General features: G+C 39.4%; 1 protein-coding gene across 7 annotated transcripts in view; it reads right to left on the bottom strand.

Annotated features, from left to right (window-relative positions):
- PTPRZ1 (protein tyrosine phosphatase receptor type Z1) overlaps positions 1-22,465 on the bottom strand; it is a 143,923-nt gene that overhangs the window by 66,288 nt on the left and 55,170 nt on the right. For all 7 annotated transcript variants that reach the window (XM_074870176.1, XM_074870175.1, XM_074870173.1 and 4 more), the window contains exon 3: positions 169-348. In XM_074870176.1, coding sequence (XP_074726277.1) covers positions 169-348 — 180 coding nt within the window. The remainder of the gene's footprint in view (positions 1-168; positions 349-22,465) is intronic.

The raw sequence follows: 22,465 nt of genomic DNA on the forward strand, positions 1-22,465 counted from the left end.
CTATTGTCATTACCTTTTTTTTTTTTTTTTTTATTTATTTAATGGATAAATTCAGAATGCACAAGCTAAGGAAAAGTGAAATGAAAATGTTTCCTTAAAAGTCCTTGGTTGATTGTCTGTCCTATACCACTTTTCTGACCTCATTTAACTCCAAACATGACTTTATACCTGTTTTGCCAGTGTTGTGAATGAAAGTATCTTCCAGAGTTTCCTTTTCCCATCCATGGAATTTAAGTTTCTTCAGATTCACATTTACTTGGGTAAGATCTTCATCTATATTAATAGGAGATTGTTTGGCACCATTGCAGGCTGAATATTTCTTTCCCCAGTTCTTTTGGTTCAAAGTTCCTAGAGAAAAACATTTTGGGTAAATACATTTAAAATCTAAACTGGCATCCATGTATTTTTTAATGTGGGAATGTTAAAACACAGTTTACAATCTGCAGCCAGAGTACCTGCCCTTCTTTTAGGCCTCATCTAGCAATACTTAGCACACCTACCATTGCATTGTACCTTCAACAGTTAAGCCTCATTTTAGACATCATGCATAAATGCTTATGAATCCCTAGGGAAGGAGGAAAACAACAAAACCCCTCTCACACACAATATGCAGAAATAATAAATAAAATGGGGAAAAAAAGCTCTTTCAGGTGAAATGAATTGGTGTTCAAAAAAACCTTGGGAATTACTGCAAAACCCTCCTTTCCAAATAACTCTTTTAATCATATGAATGTCATTAACATTCCTTCTGTCCAATGAAGTCAGCCATTCAATGAGATTTTTAAATAAATAAAAGCAGTAAGATCTTTAAAAAAATCCTTGCACAGAGGGAAGAAGGTAAAGTGATTCTACTCTGAAAAAGTAAAAAGGTTAGTGATGCTCTGGCTGAAGAGCCTGGCTGTATGGCCCAGCCTTGCCCATGGAGGGCCATGCATGCACACTCCAGCCATCAACCTTTGCAGCTGCCGGGTGAGAGCATGAGAGCAGCCATGATGTCCTGAGCTGCAGCAGGGCACCTTCTCCAGGGCACAGGGGCCAGCATGGCATTTCACTGTGGCCAGTTCAGACATAGACAACATAGACATGGACAGCATGTCTGGTGGATGAAAAACTGAATACGAGCCAACAATGTGCGCTCACAGCCCAGAAAGCCAATTGCCCTGGGCTGCATCAAGAGAACCGTAGCCAGCAGGTTGTGGGAGGTGATTCTCCCCCTCCACTCTGCTCTCGTGAGACCCCACCTACAGTACTGTGTCCAGCTCTGGGGCCTCCAACATAGGAAGGAGACCCACTTGAGTGGGTCCAGAGGAGGCTATAAAGATGATCAGGGACTGGAGCACCTCCCCTATGAGGACAGGCTGAGAGAGTTGGTGTTGTTCAGCCTGGAGAAGAGAAGGCTCCAGGGACACCTTATAACGGCCTTCCAGTACCTAAAGAGGGCCTACAGGAAAGATGGGGAGGGACTTTTTACAAGGACATGCAATGATAGGACAAGGGGTAATAGCTTTAAACTGAAAGAGAGTAGATTTAGATTAGATATAAGGAAGAAATTCTTCACTGTGAGGGTGGTGAGACACTGGACCAGATTGCCCAGAGAGGTTGTGGATGCCCCCTCCCTGAAAGTGTTCAAGGCCAGGCTGGACGGGGCTTCGAGCAACCTGATCTGGTGGAAGGTGTCCCTGCTCCTGGCAGGGGGGTTGGAACTAGATGATCTTTAAGGTCCCTTCCGACCCAAACCATTTTATGATTCTGTGATTCTATGATATGTCTTTCACCAAAGACTTATTTTCCATAAGAAATGCTCAAGTACTCTACAGGTCAGTGTGGGGGGTTAGCAGCTGCTCTGAGATTATTTTGTTTATATAATATAGTAATATAAATAATACAATATTTTGTGTATGTTCATGTGTTTGCATACATATAAATATTTCTTCCTGACAGAGAATTCTGGTAACACTTCAAAGGGCTAATTAAAACCAAGAGTTGACTGCACAGACCTAGGAAAACATAATTGCTTCAGTTAGCTTCCCACTTACTAGTAGTTAAGAGATAATATTAGTGCATCCAATGCACACATTTGAATTCTATTAGACGTGTTGAAAAGATCCAGTGCTCATTTACAGGCTGCTGTGCTACATCCAACTCTGTTAGTGGAAGATTTGCTATATTGTACCCCAGGCAAGGACAGCCCTCATATTGCACTCAGAAAACTCAGAGAAGGAAGAAGAGATGCAGCCAGTCCTGTAACCATGACAATAGGCAGTAATTCAAGATGCTCATCTGGATAGCTAGCTACCTAGAAACAAGCCTGAGCTAAATTATTCAACAAGTATCAAGTCAAGCAAGTTACCAATATCACCTTGCCGCATCAGAAGTACTGCAAGTCAGATGGTATATAAGCCTATTTACTTCTTGTAAACAGCAACAGAAGAAACTGTTAGGCACAACAGCCAAGCATACCAAAATGAGTTTAAATCATAGGGTTATGAATCTGAATATCCCACAGGTGGGGATTAGGGCTCTGTACCGAGCAAGCAGTGATCCCTTTGGGAATGGCACATGGGGTAAGCTTCCAGCTCCTCAAGTCAGGCTTCTCCTGCACATTAGCAGTCAGTTACAGTTTATCACCTGGGCAAATAATGCAATATCCTGTTTTCTAATGTGCTTTTCCTAAGAAGAGTGGCTAATATTTCACCTTCTCTCTCAAAAGCTTACCTTAAGGAATTCTGAACCCAAGTCAGCCAAAACTTGGAGATGAATCTGCTCAGATCTTCTATAGTGAATTTTCTAACAAATACTGAAGGACTTTTTTTTAAAAAAGCCATTTTTAATTAAATATAAACTAGAACAATTAACTTTTTAAACAGAAAAGCCTCCAAACATGGTCAGACAGGACAGAAAGAACAATTCTGGGCTTGCCCTGTGCATCGTTGTAGACAGGCCCTTGTTTCCAGGTCTGCTTTCAGCCAGCTCAGTGATTTTCCAAGCTGCAGCAAACTCTTTAGAGCCCTCCCTGGCTCTTTGAAAGTCTCTGCCAGTTTGGGCCAGGGTAGCTGTTCATGGTTGCTCCTCAGAGTTAGGCTGCGCTCCCCACTCCACGCTCTGTTTCGTTTGCTCCTTCCTTTCACCACAGCCCAAGACTTGCCCAGCTCCTGCTGTTGCCCCAAGGCAGTAGAAATCTCCTTTCTCTTTTCACTGACATACTGATTCCCATTGCTCAACTGCAGTCCCTCCTTCAGAACATCATCATGAATCTTTTCCCAACATACATTCCCTTTATTCTGCTCTTTCTACCACTGACATTAGAAGTCACTGAAAATACTACTCTTTTCTCTCTCCTACTAGTGTAGTTTTGGGTACTTTCTTCCATGCTTCTTTTGATGAATGCAGATATCCCATTTTTGCACCTTCCCTTTAACCTCCTTACTATCAGGTTCAGTTAAAACAAATACATTAAAATCAGAGAAACTATAATCTCCTTCCAACTCTCATTTCATATTTTGTGGTTTTTTTTATGCAGAATGTAAATTCTTTGACTTGATAGTCATTATCTGTGCCTCAGCATAGAAAATAACAAATCCCTAGCATGAAGCTAATGATAACAACAGTAATCTTAGTTCAGTCCTGAAGACAGTGTCATGTCAACACTGTAATCCATCACAACATCCTGAGCCAGGGCATGCAGAGTTACATAGGATGCTGGTTGTAGGCAGTATGGTGATGCTGTGGTCTGACCAAGGTAGTTTCTTCTTTCAGTCTGGATATGAAGCTTTTTGTAAGTATTACCAGAAAGAAATGAGGGAAATTAGAATGCTTGGTGAGATGAACATTATTTCCTGTCCCCCAGAAAGGTCTCAAACCTATGAGATGAGCTTACTAAAAAGATTTTATAATCTTTTTTCTGTGTAGAAACAAAGGTAATTCAGTGAAGTAATTGATTATAATAAAAAGTTTCTTGTTTCATAAAGAACTTTGTTGTTTACACCTTACTAAAATCTTACAGCATCTATGAATTTTGTGCCCCAAAGGAACTTTTAGAACAGTTTATTTTCAAGTAATTACATATTGCTATACACTCATCAACAGTCGTGGTAAGAAGCTGACCTATGTATATTATGTATGAAAAAGATGTAAATACTGTTTCAGCTACTCTCTGGCTGACAAAAAGAAAAATATCTGTCATACCTGCATGAATGCTAGCTTGAAATCAACCAAGGATAAATGAAAAAAAGTATTCCATGGTTGCAGAGGAAAACAGGTAAGACTTCCAGCTACAACAAATTAACTGAATGCTCCAAATCAATGCTCCTGCTGGCAAATCTGAAGAGGCATTTGACAACTTTTAATCAGTTTTATTCTTTGTGGTCCAGAAGCTGATGTAGCTGTAAAAGTTACAGAAGCAAGGATACTATTATTGCTTACAACAAGTGCAAGTGATCTCAGCACTGAGGAGCACAGGCAATGTGGAAGCTCTCTTTCTAAGGCAAAAATGATATTGAGCTCAGTAACGAGGAACAAGATCTGTGTACATTTCGCATGTCAAGTGGAAAATCACACTTGCATAACTACTGAGAAGTTGTAGCATTAATCAAAAGCTATGGAATGAAATGTACAGGAAAACAATGACAGGCTCCAGTCTGGGGCAGGAAAACAGAGAATTCCAGGAGGAACTGGAGATCAGTCATAATGATCCAAATTATATTTGAGCTCCAAAATACATGTTTATGCATAAATTCTGCAAATGTTGGAGCAGATAATGGTTGTGTCTGTATTAGCAAGTAGTGCAGACCAATACAAGTGGATTTATAGAGTGAAACAGTTGGGGTTGAGGACCAGATGTCCATACCATATGTCTCTCAGAAGGTTTTAACCTCAGCCTAGCTCTGTCTGGTCCCATGGGCTGAATGCCCATCAGCTACTGAAGTGCATTAGGCACGTTCCTGCAGCACATCTCCTGTTTAGTATTAGTTGAGATGAACGCATGTCATGCACTGTGAGACAACTCTACCTTGCAAACCAAAGCTTGGCAAGTGGGGTGCAGCCAGGAGATTTGCTTCAGAAGTCCACTCCTGATCTGAACTAAAGCATTAATGTAAACGCATCCAGTGTAGGCAGCAGGTGGTGAAACTGCTGCAGTTTACATGACTTGCAGAAAGCCAAAGTAAAAGCGAAAGAACCAAATGTTTTTAAACAAGAGCAGATTGTTTTACTGTAGGTGTTATGATGGAAATCATAAATCAAAGCCATGCCAGCCATTTTGAAAAATATTGTTGAAACTGAGCTTTGAAAATGAATTCCTCCAAACTGTGCTTTGGAAATCTGAGGAGAATAAATTGTGCACAATATATCTTGAAGAGTGCACAGAGGAAGCAATGTTTGTCAAAGCTGTCAGCTCTGAAGAAGTAACTGACAATTCACAATGAATGAAAATGAGCCTGAACAAAGCAGATTACAAGGTAATAGAAGACTGCCTATACCACAATCTTTACCACTCTTGCCCAGGGCAGAATGTCCAAAGAAAATATTCCTACCCTTTCCTTCTAGGAAACGTTCATACCTAACTCTGCTCCTCACTCTTAGTCTCAATGATCCCATCCCTGCAATGAGTGTCCAATTCTCCTTTTGGTCTCCAGTTACATCTGCTGCTGCCTTTAGAAGATCTGACCCACAAGGTGTTACTGCACTTCTGTCTTTTGTAAAAATACTTGAAAGAAAAGCATCTGTCAGACAATTCTCTGTGTGTCAGTATCCCATGCAAGCAGAAAGAGTGAGCAGGGCTGAAGAGAAACTGTGAAACTGAGTAGGCTGTGGTCCTCCCAGCAATTTGCCAGGAAAGGGGTTTCTCAGCATGCTCACAGACTACTACATGCGTGTCTGCTGGGCTATAAACCTTCATTAGGAGTACTGCTATTTACTACCACGTATCAGTACTGGCTGAATGTAATATACAATTTACGAAAAATGGAAGATATCTTTTTGAATCAATGGAAAATATACATAAAGAACTTAAAATGTAAACCTCAAGTCCAATGAATGAGATTCTTAATATGTGAAACGAATACTCTGCACTTCTTCATACTGAATATGGATGTAGTTTCTGAAGAAATACGATCTTAAAAATAATACTTTGAGCTTTATGGGATTAATAACAATGTCAGAAAATTGCATTAGTGAGGAGATTTTTTACTTGGAAAATTCTACTTCCCAGCACTTCAGTAACTGTTGTTTTGACATCACAGAGTTTGCATTCTTAGCTCTTATTAGGATCATGTTTCTTGTGAATAGGCATACTCCTAGGATGTGCTCCCTCAGGAACTGTAAGAAGCTTTAGCTTTAATGACAGTTACAGAAAAAGAAATGCTTTAAATATTGGTGGAGAAGCCATACTTCCTTCACAAGCGTAAGCTTTGAAACACTGGGAGATTAACATCATTGCCGTTAGATACCTACTGTTAGTTAGAAATAGGGCTACAATATAAGACCATGTAAGTTTTAGACTCTAACCAGTTACAGAGTATAAACATTGCTTCTCAGACTGACAATAATGGGTAGTACAGAAATACTTACAGGTCTGATTCAGGTTTTCCATTGCTCCTACCTCATTTATTATTTCATGATTTAAACTGATGTGAACCCTAAGGTTTATGTTATAGATGAAAGACAGCAGAAAAGAGAGATGGATTCTTTACCTCTGCTTAATTCCCTCCTTTCCATCTTTCATCAGCTTTTGCTTTCACAATGATATCATTACTTTTATAAATACAGATTGGACACATATAGAAGACGAAGGATATCCCCTCTGTGTGGACTGTTAATAACGGATTTGCCTTATCAAAAATGTTATTGAACTACCACTTTGAAGTGTTAAGTGATTTCAAAGTTGGTTTTTTTTAGAGCAGATGCATTTTATCTGAGATATGAGAAATCAGAAATAAGGCCATGAAAATGTGGGTACTTATACTCAGACAAAGTTTAAATTTAGATGCCAAATCAACACTGCTCTGAACACTAAACTGTAGAGCTATTTTTTTTTTCCCTCTTCATTTCTGCTTCACTATTTATACAGTGCATCCAAACTGGATGAACAGAGGAGATGGAGAACAACAAACCTCAGGATGCTTCATACCATTAATAGCTATGGCATTTAGCTTATTACCAAAAGTTGCACAATGCAGTCTCTAATCCTCCAAGGCAGAAAAATTATTTCAATTCACATTCTGGATGGGTGCACTACTGGCCCAAAGAGAGATGTATTGCTAATACTAATACTGTGAATGTTACCATAGCTCATATTACAAAGGCCATGACCTAACACATTGCATTCTAGGGAAACATTTTGGTCATCAAAAAAGTGGAAGGCTTAAATTTTATATATTACTGAACAGAAGACAACATTTCTGCTTCATCTTGCTCTTCATTGTAAGGATTTTTGGGTTTTGTGTTTTTCCCCTCCAAAAGCCCCAATTACCCCTATAGTTTGTTCGTGATCAGCCTCATAAAGTTTATAAAAATTCTTCAGATTGAAAAAGGCCAGACTTTAACGGGTGAAAGGGTTTGGGCTTAGTCAATTATTACACCCATCTCAGTGACTTAATTGTGGGTTTTCCAAGACTGGATTGCTTGTCAATGTCTAGGTCAAGCGTTCAAAAATGAAATTATACTGGTTAAAGAGAGTCAGCCCACAGAGTAACTGGATGGCCACTCCAAAAAACTTTAATAGCACTGAAACAAAGTTCAACACTAATAAAGTAACTTGCTTCTAAATGAGCAGGAGCCAAATATATCTGTCACACAGATTTTTTTTTGGCACATATGTACTGACAGAGAAATTAATGAAATACAGTTTCTTACTGTAGGGTGTAATATTTCAAATAAAGCAAACAGAATCAACAAAAAATTCTAGCTGCTTTGCAACTAGATGCATTCAGGCAAGCCACAACACCTAATCTATTATTTTGTTTAGTGCCTTATTTTTCATTTTTTTATCTAAGTATCAACATACCTACATTGTATTCTGTGTATTGTGTGTATGTGCACGCAAAGAAGACAATATGTACTGTATAAACACAGACAAATATGGACTTTTACTGAGAATACCCTAAACACGGCACAGCACTAACCTGACTTCAGCTGAACTCTGGTATAGTAATCTTCTTTGTTCCTCATCTAAAATGTGTTGGACCACTTACCCCTTATTAAAATCTAACATAGACTGTAAGTCAGGAAAATTCTGATGAAACATTTTGTTATTTTTGGATTATCAGATCCTTCTTTCATCTTTTGTTTATTTATTTGAACATAAACTTTATGCTTCCTTCACATCTATGGTCACTGAGACATCGCTGAATAAAATAACCAAAAAGCAACTGAGTAAGAAAAATGTTTTGTTTTTTTACTTTATCCCCCCAGAAAAAAAAAAAAATCTGATAGAATAAACTACAGTTGTTGAGATACTACGGAAAACTGTAATCACTATTATTAATACAGTGGCTGCCTGGTGATTTTTCTTCCTGGGAGTCAGTCTGATGATTCATAGTCAGACTAAGCAAATTACTGAGCAAAATGCGTAGGAGGATAAATGCCAATGGACAGCTTTCTTTCAATACAGCAACTGTTTGCTGTTTTTCTTCTCCTTCTTTCATTCCCCAATAAATCTGGCCATTGCAGGCTAGTTAGAAAATATATAATCAAACACTTCTATGACAGAGAAATGCAGATTATCACTGATGCTCCACTTGCAGTGCACTCAATGTGATAGCTGTTTAGACTGGCACAAGGATTATGGGAGAAACTCAGTCAACCTTTTAGGATACCTCTTTTCTATTATTCTCATTCCATTGCTCCTGAATTTGCATATAAGTGCTGCTAGCAAATTATGTAGCAATATATAATGAAAACTTGCCAAGTAATCTTTTATAATTAATGTAGTGTTAAGATCTAAGCTATATTTTTCAAGTAAGTATTAAGAAAGGAAATTGGGTACAGTGCCAAATCGGTAAATGTCCAGTAAAAAAGAAACACATTCTTTCTCGTGCTTTTATTTCATTTTTGACAATATGTGAAGCTCTAATTGGAAGGCCTGAATAATTACAAACCTTGCTCCAAGGAATTCAGGTTGTAACAAAGATTTCCTTTACCTTTAGTAATACTTAAGATCATGGAACTGAATACAACACTGTTAAGGGACAAAGATCATTCCAAGATCACAAATAACCAGAGCTGAAAACAGAACTGGAATACATGGAGCTGACTCACTTCCGGCCTAAGAAATAGGTAATGCCTTTTGGCCAGAGCTGAGGAACGTAGCCTATGACTTTATTTCATATACTGACAGCTGCACTTTTTTTCATGCTGGATATCATAGAATTAGCTGTCCATTTTGTGTCATGGCAATGTCAAAGGCCTGTTTTGTCTTCCACGAGAAGAGGACTCCCCACCTGATTTTGAGCTGTTTGGCCTACTGCTAGCAAGGAAGGACAAATAAAATGGGAGGATCACAGGCTTTGTCCTCTAAGGCCAGCCTGATTTGCAAAATAAAAGCAACAGCTTTCCAACATGGTACAGCCCCATCACTGTTCAGCTGTACTACTGTTAAGTAAAGCTTACTCCCAAACTTACAGCTACTGCAGAGAGAACAAGTGGATGTATATTGTCCTTCTGTTGGTGAACATGGGCATAAATGAAGCTTATGGAGGTATCTCCCTCTGTCCCATATCATGAAAGTACCATTCTGTTAGAAATGTAATGGCTGCATATGGCAAAAATTGTGTAGACTCAAAGCTTGCACCAATTTTAAACAGACCAAAAAAATGCACTTTAAAGGACCATCAGCTGGAGCAAAGAAAGAGGAAGCAATAATCTATGTCAAGTGCAGCATTTAGTGTCTGTCTGATAAGTGATAGTTGATGCAGTCCCAGGAGATGAGCACAATGAAACCCATCTTCAACAGCAAGAAACCTCATTTTTACAAGAGTACAGATCACCATCTAACTCTAATGAATTGCACTAAGACAGTCTTCACTTTTCAGTCCTCATTACTACAAGGCAGGCTCTGCTGTATTTTAGAAATTATCCTGGGTGGCAGAACCAGGCACTCAGTACAAAATCAAAATGCAACAACAAATTTTAAAAGAGAACATGCAATTTCCTCCTTCTCAGCTTCTCAACAGATCAATGGATCTAACAGTATTGGTTTTCACTGAGAAAATCAATATGGTTCCCTTTTTTGTCCTGTTGTGGTATGACATCCCTCCTTCCCCCACTCCACTTCCTCTCTTCCCTCTTTCTTTTTTCCTTCCTTTCCTCCCTTTCTTCCCTCTTTCCTCCCTCCCTCCTGGACCATTAAATGTTAATGAGCAGTTTGTTCAGTTCCCTGAAAAGTCCTGTGGCAGTATACCACAGGGGTGCTTTTTCCTGTTACCAAACATGTGCATTATTATGTTGCTATCACCTAGGAAAATAACTTCTGTCAGTACTAGCCTATCTACAAGAATAATACATCTCATAAAGGCCACAGTCATAAGTTCTGATCCAAAGCCTGCTGAAGTATATAAATAAATCACAAGAAGATTCTCTGAGCTTTGGATCATATCAGCTGTGCATACATGAAAAATCACTACTAAACGACACTAGTGGAACTGTAGATGCAAAAACTCCACGAACAGCCATGAAAAAGGTTGGCATTTATCCTTGAATAGCAAAAGGCATTTATTTCAACAATTACATACAGATCCTGAAAAGCAAGGACTAAACAGAAATAAACCAAAGCAAGACAAATATAAGGATAAAAGACTACTGGATTACATCACTGGCCAGTCAGTCCCAGCAGATGCCAGCAGATAAATTACCCTAATGTCCAAAAGGACATTAGAAGTAATTCTGGTTTTTTGCTCCCCAGGTTCTCATTTTTATAGAGCTGCAATTTTTATAAAATGAAGCTCCCACATATCTCTAGAAGAACGTAATGCCATAGAAAAGTGGGATTTCTTTTTAGCATCTTTTAGCAGGATTTGGTATCACACTTCTATGGGAATTTCAATACATATTATGTTTGCATAATGGTAAGGATAACAGGAGGTAATGGGCAAGAATCTGTTATATACTATTATATCGAGCCATATGGATTTCTTACACGGAGCCATAGCTTTATGTGTGCTCATCTACACAATTTCTTATCTTATTTTGTACTTTAGAAAGCCAATTCTAGTTCACAAAATGGCTTTTTAGCAAGGACTTTGACTGCAATAGCAAAAACTTTAATTCTCTTTCCCTTTTCCCCCAAAAATAAAAAATCCTTCCAAAAATGTTAAAAACCAACCCCCTCCTAACATTCCACAAACCCTTCAGCACTCACGTTATTACTTTACTTGGACTAAGTATAATTTCAGTGTTACCATTATGTTTTCATTTTGTCCACAGACTTTATTACAGATAACTTTCATAACTGCTATACCAATGTCAATGGACATATATGACTTCCTCTGATAATATTCCATGTTAAATTTAAATAATACTATTATGTGATTGGTCTTTTTTTGAGACTACTGTATCCTCAAAAACACTACCAACTCTTCCACTGAGTAAGGTTTTACCCAGCCTTGATGTGATAACAGCATTATGTAAATTACACAGTAGGCATTTCTTGCAAGTATTTCTTCTGTTACAGATCTATAAAAAGGCCTAACCAGTTTTTAAAATCTTTCAGTATTAAGAACTTTCAAAGCCACTTTCAATGCTGAGTATTCTTAAGAGTGCATAGCTAATAGCTATTGAGTAGTAGGTGTAACCTCAGATGGGGAACTCACTGTCCATTAACAACATTTACCTTCACAGCTTTTCCATTCTATCCTACAGTGGAAATTGTTTGAAATGAGGATGGAAACAGCATTAATTGCTACAGAGGCACACACTTAATTCATGCATCTCTGGGCAATTGTGGTCTCACATCTATCTCAGTCAGCCAGTAAGTTCTTGTCCCTCTGTGAGTCTTGTGGTGATAAAACTGGCCTAAAATGTCTTGCTGCTGTTAGGACCCCTGTTTTTTACTTCATATTTTCTGAAACTAAGAATTAAATCATTGCACTGCTTGTACTGAGAAACAAATAGAAACTGTTGCCTAGCCTATCCCTCTGAGCCAAAAGTTCATAGTGGGGATTCCAGTTTTCATATCAATATTGCTTTAAATTTACTTCATGTAGCTTCTACTGGCACACATAAACCCTAAATCACAGTCTAATTCTTCTATTTTCTGGTATTTTGGTTCTCATTTGAATTAGACCTCAGTCCCACAACCAGATCCATGTGAGCAGCCAGCTATTCTGGTCACAGAACGTACAGAACACCTTGTATATCACTAGTCTGTTCATGTAAATACATCATGTTTCTGTGGCAAATCAAACTCCACTATTACTAAAGCAATTAGAGCAAGTAATTGTTACAAATAATTAAATATAATGCATTTCTGGTTGTTTTATATTTGCTATTCCAGCACAATGGCTAGTGTATGTCATATGGCACTTAGCACCAAATAGCATCGCATGCATTAAGAGATTTCTGACACAGTTCCATGACTATTCAATCATAGAATAACAGGTTGGAAGGGACCTCAAGGATCCTTTGGTCCAACCTTTCCCGGCAAAGGCATGGTCTAAACAAGATGGCCCAGCATCCTGCCCAGCTGAATCTTAGAAGTGTGCAATGTTGGCGAATCCACCACTTCCCTGGGGAGATTATTCCAATGGCTGATTGTTCTCATTGTGAAAAAATTTCCTCTTATAACCAAAGTCACAAAACCTCTATTGACCGAAGTCTATATCAAATGAAGATGTTTAATTTTTATATTCTCAAACAAGAAACTCAGATTGCAGGGAAATCAGAGAAGAAAACCTCACCTAGGTTATGCAAGGTATAAACCAACTACTTACTCTTTTAAAACATTTTTTCTTTTTTTTTTTTTTTCTGGAAGAACTTCCCTTGTGCTTACCATGTGCACTCTACACCACAGTGTATGTGTCACAGTCTCCCGGTGCTCTCATTCTTTGAGGACCTGTGTAAAATTTCTCCCTAACCAGGGTAGCTGTGGATGACTAATGCAGGCATTGGTTGCAACTGAGGTGGAAAAGTGTGACAAAAGATTATGATGGTTAAAGAGGAGACAGAAGGCCAGAGTTTCTAGCTAAGGCATATCGCAGAGGCAAGGCATACTAAAGTCCAAGTACCGAATCTGTATCTCTTGGTATAGTTTGGAAGATATGAAAATATTAGTCTCACTCGTGAACAACTTGCATGACATTTACACAAAGACTTCTATCTGAAGGGGCTGACCAAAAAAACCTGTAGATGAATTATATGGTTCTTCAGCATCAATTCTAAGATAGTGAATAACATATTAGATTAGAAAAAGATGGGAGCTCGGGGGTGGGAAAGCAAGGCAAAAGCACTATGTAAATGAAAGTTTCTGAGAAAATGCAGAGACAGCTTCTTGCATATGTAATTGTGAACTATTTTTTTTAATAATTTCTCTCTGCTGTAGGCAGCAACAACCTTTCCCTTCATCAGAATCAGCTTAATTCAGAATAATACCCTTCATCAGAATAATACCCTGAATCTCTTGTTTCCAGTACAGCCTACCTCCCTGTGGGGAAACATCAAATCTAGAAGACTCAGTGAGTGGAGTTTCCATGGAATTGTTTCTGCAAAGAAAAGATGTTTTTGACTTCACAAAAAATACTGCCAGTCTGTGACCGTGAGTCACAGGAGATCTGTTGAAAATTAGGTTTTTTTCTATATTGCCTCTGCTTTTACAAATATCCTGTCACACTACAGCTCTGATAAATAATTCCTTCACTGGTGGTTGTCTCTGAAACTCCTACTCTCTGCAGAGTTGCCATACAAACTTTTATTGAGATTCACTCACCCTTGTCATTTCTTAGCTTGCCATGTTCTTTCATTTCCTTCCTTCTCCAGTTTAGTAATGATCTGTCTTTTGTGTGAGACTGTTACTCAGAGTCACAGAACCACAGAATAGTTGAGGGTGGAAGGGACCTCTGGAGGTCATTGTCCAACCCCACTGCTCAAACAAAGCCACCTACAGCCAATTGCCCAGGCCCATGTTTAGACAGCTTTTGAATATCTCCAAGGATGGAGACTCTACAACTTCCCTGGTCAACCTGTGTCAGTGCTTAGTCACCCTCACAGGTAAAAAGTGTTTCCTGATGTTCTGAGGGAACCTCCTGTGTTTCAGTTTGTGCCCATCGCCTTCACTGGACCCTCTTCAATATGTCCATGACTCTTTTGCACTGAGGAACCCAGAACAGTACTCCAGGTATGGCCTCACCAGGGCTGAGTAGAGGGGAAGGATCACCTCCCTCGACCTTAACGAGGCCTGGAGAACAAATACTATGAGGAGTGATTGAAGGAGCTGGGACTGTTCAGTTTGAGGAAGAGAAGGCTGAGGGGAGACTTCATCACTCTCTACACCTACCTGAAAGGACATTGTAGAGAGGTGGGCGCTGGTTTCTTCTCACAGGTAATTAGTGACAGAACAAGAGGGAATGGCTTTAAACTCCAACAGGGGAGGTTTAGACTGGACATTAGGAAAAAAAATTTCACAGAAAGAGTGGTCAGACAGTAGAATAGGCTGCCCAGGGAGGTGGTGGAGTCACCATTCCTGGATGTGTTTAAGGGTCGTTTAGATGGGATGTTGGGGGATATGGTGTAGGGGAGAACTTTGTAGAGTAGGGCTGATGGCTGGACTTGATGATCCCAAGGGTCTTTTCCAACCTGAATGATTCTATGATTCTATGACCTGCTGGCAACACTCCTCCTAATTCAGCGCAGGTTACCATTAACCTTTTTTTGTTCTGCAAGGGCACATTGCTGGCTCATGTTCAACTTGGTGTCCACCAGGACTCTGAGGTCCTTTTCTGCAAAGCTGCTTTCCAGCTTGTTGGCTCTCAGCATGTACCAGTGCCTGGAGTTGTTCCGCCCCAGGTGCAGGACTTTTCACTTTCTCTTGTGGAATTTCATGAGGTTGCTGTCAGCCCATTTCTCTAGCCTGCTGAGGTCCCTCAGCACTCCTCCCAGTTTTATATCATCAGCAAACTTGCTGAGGGTACACTCTGCCCCATCATCTAGGCTGCTGATGAAGATATACAGTAGTACCCTTTTCCCATTATTCTGGATGTTGTAAAGAAAAAATAGTATGGACTTGTGAAGCCAAGTCAGAAAGAAAAGCTCTTCACCAGAGCTGCCATAAGCTATACCAGAGCTCAGAGCTCCTGGGGCATTACAAGTGTTCTGCACGGCCATTCTGGGCACCCCATCTCATTTACGCGATCCACAAAACCTTGGGATGAGTTGTGCATACTACTCCACAGGTTGGAAAATTATATTCCGTAACCACATTGGCAATATCAGTAAGCAGAGCCTGAAGAGCGCTGTCCTTGCCAGCCTCTGTGCTGTCAACCTGTAATATTACTGCCATCCTGCCAAAGCAAAATACTGAGAGACACTGTGAGGGACTCATGATACTAGCTTTCAGTCTCCCATCAAGAATGGATTTTGTTGACAATTGTGTCCTTGTCTCACTTCTTAGCTGAGCAGAATTTAATTAAAACACATTTCCTGAGAACATTCGATCACTGTTCAAATAATCCTCAGCTTGCAGGCACAGAGTACTAAGGGAGCTTTACTCCCAGCCTATGCCCACTCTGCATTCCCATGCCATTTGACTTTACTGCAGCTGTATATCTGCATAAACTCACCCCTTCAGATTAGGTACGACAAGTCCCTGTCCCATAATAAGTAGAGCCCATTGAAAGACTGTAAAGCATGATCTTGCCTTTAATTTGGTACATAATTTAATTTGGTACATAATTTAATTTGGTATTAGGACAAACTCCTAGTTGCATAAAATAAATATTGCCATTACACATACCACAATGGTTCCTTTGTTAATGCTGCTGCTGCTGCTTGCTAAAAATTTGGCAGTTGCAGTTCTCCAGATGTGCTACTTAAATGGCCATTTAGGATGGAGAATTTTCATCCTCTGCCTTATACAGTTTTATAGTTCTCATCCTTGTACATATTGGGCATTTGATGAAGCATAAATATAGAAGATCTTACTCTGTTTTAACGGGTTTTGAAAACAAAATGTTTCTTTACAAATATTGCGAGAAACAAAGTGTCATGAGCAGTATAGTGCTGTCTCTTTTGTATCTGTCCAGGACTGAAATGGTGGTAGCTGACACTGAAAACAAATATACCAATTTTCATCTGTGTTGGTCTAATGAGTGCTTAAGAGATACCTTATGATGGAGCTAAAGAAAGGAAGAACTTGTATTCAAGAAGGGCTATTAGTGTTGTGGGTTCCTGTGAAGCATTAACTTGACAGTCACGCACAAGTCAACAATATTTTTGTTCTCTCCTCTCGACTCGGGATATTGTTTCAAAGAGGGTCATTGGTTTGCAAGTCTGGCATTTACTTACATTGTTTAAAAATCTTACAAGACCCCCATTAGAATAATGGGTCCTGACATATATTTCCTAATTTGCTGTATGATATAACTACTGTGGACAACTGTAATCATACTCCAACTGCTGCTTTAGAAAGAGGCTTTTAAAAAATTGGTCCATTGATCTGAGATGTAATCTGCATCTGTGATGGTATAAACAATATGTCCTGTGGGATGACAGCATTAATATTTTATTAATAACTTCTTGCACAGCCTCCTACATGAGATGTGGAATGTAAAAACAACCTTCATTGAAGCAGAGGATTAAAAATAAGAAGTGGGTAACTGGGTATATAAATAACCTTTAAGAAGCATTTAGCCATTTCAACATTTCATAAGCTGCATCTGTGCTTATGATTTTGGCTTTTAAACTGCAGGTTTGCTGCCCTGCATAGAGTTTAAAAGATGCTTGCTGCCAACTTGAAACCTGGACAGTCATTTTCAAGAAAAACAGATTACTTGGCTGAGGGATCACATTTGTCAGCCTTTGAGGTTTGAAAATCACATTGCCTATTTTTAAAGGATGTTTTTCTCCTGAGCATCCATATGCTATATTTTCACTCAAACATAAAGAGGAAACTGAGAAGGAAAAGGCACTGAAGTTTTTGGCCATCTCTCTGTGGCAGTGCACAGGCTTACTGCAATGCATCTAATGCAACCGGTGAAATACGCTACACAGCTGAAGGCGAAAGGACTTGCAGGGGGAGATCCAATGTTCATAAATTAAATGCCTCTCTCTTCGCTGGCTATAATGAAGACAGGCACCTTTTAAAGGGCAGTCCAATCTGTCCAGTTCAATTGATTTTCTTTTAATGGTAATGAGGATGATCGCCACAGATAGTATACCACTGCCTCTGCACTAGTGGTTAGAGCACTGTGTGAGGAAGCAGTGACTTGAACTCTTGGGTTTATTCTTCCTGAAGGAGTTATGCCAAGACATTAGGAAAAGGCCGCCTAACCAGTAAAAGAGAGAAGTGTCTGTCCTTTCAAAGAAGGCTATGCTGCTGTGGCCTCTGGACAGCAAGAGACCTCATCTCTCAAGGCAAAAAGAAGCCTGACTCTCACATTGTAGTTATAACATTTAGTGGAGGGGAAGGAGGGCAAGGGCCCAGCCTGAAGTCTGGTCTCTCCTTCTAGGTCTAGTTTTTGCCTTCTATTCAGAGACAATCTAATTTGAGATGTGGGGAAGCTGCATTTGGAACCTCAATTCCAGTGAGCTGTGGTGATTTGCAGGAAAATTGCACCATAATCCAGGAAGAAAAAAGGAGCTGTAGGAGATTAGATAGAGTAGTCACAGTTCATGTAGGAGCTTGCAACTTTGGAGACTGTAAGCTGTAAACTTTGGAGTGTGTAAGATGGAGAGCACAAACAGGTGAAAAGAAAATTGAATGTATTTCCAAAGGTCATTTTAATGGAAAACTATTGTTTGACTGTATATTTCATTTCACTTTAACTAATTAATAGCACTGGATGTTTCCTTTGAAAATAAAAAAGGACAAGTGATACTTGATCTGGATGAACATGATACCCTTATGCAGAGACAGACAGCTCTGCTCCTCATACACACCAGCACTTCTGTGCTCTGCTTCCAGAAAAAAGCCAGTGATTTTTGACAACTAGAATAGCCACTTCATGGGTTATAGAAAGATGTCAAAGGGTAGAAGAAAGATGTTTGGGAGTGCCAGAGACAGTTTTTTCCTGACTGCATCTCTGTCTTTAAATCAGCCAAGTGTGTAAGCCTGTAAATTGCAGTGTCTTCGGTTCCCAGTAACCTCAAGGAACTGCTCAGCTGAAATAAGGTCCTAAATGTGTGTATTATTATATCTTAGGTTAAAAGAGCATCTACTTAAATGTACTCCTATACCATGTCAGTTTATTATAAATGCATGCACCAAACTTACACAATGATGTCACTGCTCTGGCCTGCTCAGCAAACAGAAAGTGGTTTGTATTTTAAAGAACATGTAGGAAAGGTTGATGGGGGCATGCACGTGCAAGCCTGACATTTTAAAAAGTGACTACAACTGCTATTGTTGAGTTTTGTTTGGTTTTGTTTGTAACTATTCCATCTGTAGGCATATATTCTGGCTCCATTATGCAGTATCATTATGACACACAAAAAGAAACCTAACATTATCCTCCCAGGGACACGGATTCATCATACACCACAGTACAGTCACCTCTGGGAATATTATAAGGAACTCATCAGCTAGGCAGAAAACAAAAAAGTGTGACATGAAGAAAACTGATTCACCAAGGACAAATGTGTGAGCACCAGTGATGCACTGTGCTGCTTGAAGGAAGCTGTGGAGGTATTCTGAGATAGCATGCTGGCAAAGTCGATTTTTCAGATTATCACATTAACATAAAATGTGATTGCTAGGACGAATACAGAGCATCCACTAGAAGCCATTAGTTGGGTGAACAGGTGACACTGTGCAGCTGCACTGCTATGGCAGGACTGCAGAAGGCTGAATGAAACAATAGGCTCTGCTAGTCCACACTGTGCCCACGAATACAGAGGAGGCTAAAAGCTGTACAAATGCAGAATATCCAACCCTCGGACTGCTCCAACAGTAAATTTAGCAAGTTCCAGCTGCTGACAGTCCAGCTGGTCAGAGGTGCTCAGCAGCACGAAAAAGAAAGTGCTGTCAGCCCTCAGTGCTCCACCATAAAGAGCTTTTCCATTAGACAGAAGCAATGAGCATGCATGACTGCAGGCTTGCAGTAGTCCAAGAGACAGAAAATGAAATCAATTTAATCTCAAATTGTCTGCAATAAAAGTCCAAAGGAAAACAAAACACTTTTTAATATCCATGTAAAGCAAATGAGTTCGGGTTTCAAAATCGTATCCAAAAACTTTGGAGGGGTGATTGATAAGACCCACAAAAAGTTATGAACTTAAGAGTTACAAGAAATTTTCCACGTCAAATTTGAATTGTAGGTACAAATGAGACAAGACCTAGAAACAAGTCTGAGTGGCTTAAGAAATTACTGCCCTCACACAGAAGTTTCTGCCCCATTGGGTCCTACTGCATTTCCACTCAAAATAATTACAGTAGTCTCAATCACCCAAATAACATTAAATTAATTCAACACATATTGTATGTCAGTGCATGATGGTAAGAGCTTGCCCAAGAAACTTGCCCTAGACAGAAAGTGAGTTGATAAAATAAAAGCTACCTCTTTCTTCAAGGTTCCAGATCCAAAATGAGGACATACTAGGGCTTTCAGATAAAAGATTGCCATTTTTTTTTTTCCAGAAGACAGAAGTTATACATTTTTCTGGGTCTCCTTATAAAAAGCACATTTTTGTCTGGAATAGTCCCTGCAGTCCTTCCTCCCACAGCTCAAACAGTCAAAAATGGGGAAATGACCTAGCATAGAACATAATTTTCTTAGACAAATAGTTGATGATTAACAAAGTAGTAATGGACTGAAAATCTCGGTAACCTCAGGAATGGTTGGTAGTATTCTCTTTGTCTATGTAACAACATATACACTAGGTGCTGTGTGAAAGATGATTCAATAGGATCTTAAGTTGCCCCAAAGCATCACAGATGTGTAAAACTGAAAGGTCATCTGGGTCCTTTCTTTCATTACAGGATCAAGTATAATTAGACTATCCCTCACTAATGCTTTGTCTTCCCCATTTTTTGGAAAGAGCTTCAATGAGAGGGATTCCACAGCCTTCCTAAGCAACCTGAGTTTAGCTACTCTCAGAGTTAGTTTTTCCTAATATTGCACCTAGACCTTCTCGTCTACAAATTAAACTGATTCATCCTTGTCACTTCAGTGGAATGGAGAGCAACTGATCACTTTATAACAACTTCTGAATATTTGAAGACTATTATCATAACTTCCTTTTCTATACTAACTTACTTTCTTGATTTTTTTCCAAGGAGTTTGGGTTTTCTTAGACGCCTATCATTCTTTTTGCTTCTTCTCTGGACCTTCTCTCAATCTGTCACTGTCTTTTCTGCAAGTGTGTGGCCCAAGGATGAATGCAGAAGTACAGCTGAGACCTTCCTAGTGACAAGTAGAGCAGAATAATTGCCTCCCATGCCTCATACATCATTCCTGTTAATTCATCTCAAAATGGGATTGCCTTTTTTGCAACAACAGCGTATTGTTAATTCAGATGCAGTTATAGCTAACTTTCTATATAGCCACTTAACCAGATAGGCTCCATTTTGCATCTATATGCTTGATTTTCTTTCCCGATTGGAGTATTTTGTGCTTACTGTTACCATTGTATTGACAAATTCTATTTGATTGATTTCAGAACCTTTCTCCAATTCACCAAACTCATTTTGAATTCTGATTATGTCACCCAATATTCCTGCAACTTCCAGCATGGTGTCCTCCCTGAATTTGCAAATACCCTCTCCCCCTTTGGTCATCCGAGATATTAGTGAAAATACTGAAGAATACCACATCCAGGGAGAAGCTTTGTTGGATATATATATTGATAGGCTCTATGAAATTATATTTTCACATTACCATCAACTTTGTAAAAGTCTACATCATTCTTGGTTGGGCAGAAAAAGCTATACTTGCATGCATTAATTTGGATCTGGTACTACCTTAGACTGAAACAATAGCTCTGGAAAGTGTAAACTGAGCCATTCATCTTAGTGAGACATTGAATATGAAGCTTCAGGACAATTAAATGTCAACATTAATTTTCACTGATGATCAACTTTGTAGAATCAAGATAATACGCCTGTAATTTCTCTTATAATGTAAAATAATGAGGGGTCTGCATAGGCACAGCTAATTGCCATTGGGTATTATAGAGTGATTCCTCACCTAATTGCCAAACATTCCAAGTTTTGCTATGATTTTTTCCTATCATTTAATAATTTCTACACACTGAAAGTAGAAGAAATTGTGCTACCCAATCCATCAGGGCTAAAATCCACACATTTAAATTTTGTTTAGAAATATACACCATTGTTAATGTGACATAAATTGGTTGTAACTGTAAGGTAGGATGGATTCAAAGTTCAATTTTAAGTTAAGGGATATCTTTTCACTGATTTCGGCTGGCTTCAGTTCAGGCTGTTAGACTAAAGTTTGAAATTTGAATATAGGTAATTGCAGTTGTAAAATTTAGTACTCACACAGCAATAATTAAAAAGTTACATAGGAATTTATCAAAATAGGATTTATCTGTGGGTGATAGCATAATAAAGCTGCTGAGTATTTAATATTCATATGAGCATTTATTTTAAGACTATAAATCACTGCAATTTAATGATGCTTGAACAGGAAATAAACTTTCAACATAAGCGATATTTTTCCTAGGATACAGAACACTTTACAAGCCAACTTCCTTATATTGACTCATGCTTATAAAGTCAATGGAGTTAAAGTGAGGCTGAATCCAGCCGTAGAATATGAATGAGAACATAGTCGGCTATTTAGCTGGTATCCAAGTTCAGATATCTTGGGACACAGGAAGGGAGGGAGGGAGGGAGGGACGGAGGGAGGGAGGGAGGAAGGAAGGAAGGAAGGAAGGAAGGAAGGAAGGAAGGAAGGAAGGAAGGAAGGAAGGGAGGGAGGGAGGGAGGGAGGGAGGGAGGGAGGGAGGGAGGGAGGGAGGAAGGAAGGAAGGAAGGGAGGGAGGGAGGGAGGGAGGGGGGGAGGGAGGGAGGGAGGGAGGAAGGAAGGAAGGAAGGAAGGAAGGAAGGAAGGAAGGAAGGAAGGAAGGAAGGAAGGAAGGAAGGAAGGAAGGAAGGAAGGAAGGAAGGAAGGAAGGAAGGAAGGAAGGAAGGAAGGAAGGAAGGAAGGAAGGAAGGAAGGAAGGAAGGAAGGAAGGAAGGAAGGAAGGAAGGAAGGAAGGAAGGAAATAACTGGAAGTCATTGATCAGTAAATAGCCAAAATTGTTACCATAGTATCTAACAACTCAGTACTTTCTCTTGTTTAGTAAATATGAGAGAAGGAG

The sequence above is a fragment of the Strix uralensis genome, chromosome 5 (assembly GCF_047716275.1).
Source record: "Strix uralensis isolate ZFMK-TIS-50842 chromosome 5, bStrUra1, whole genome shotgun sequence".
In the NCBI taxonomy this organism is placed as follows: domain Eukaryota; kingdom Metazoa; phylum Chordata; class Aves; order Strigiformes; family Strigidae; genus Strix; species Strix uralensis.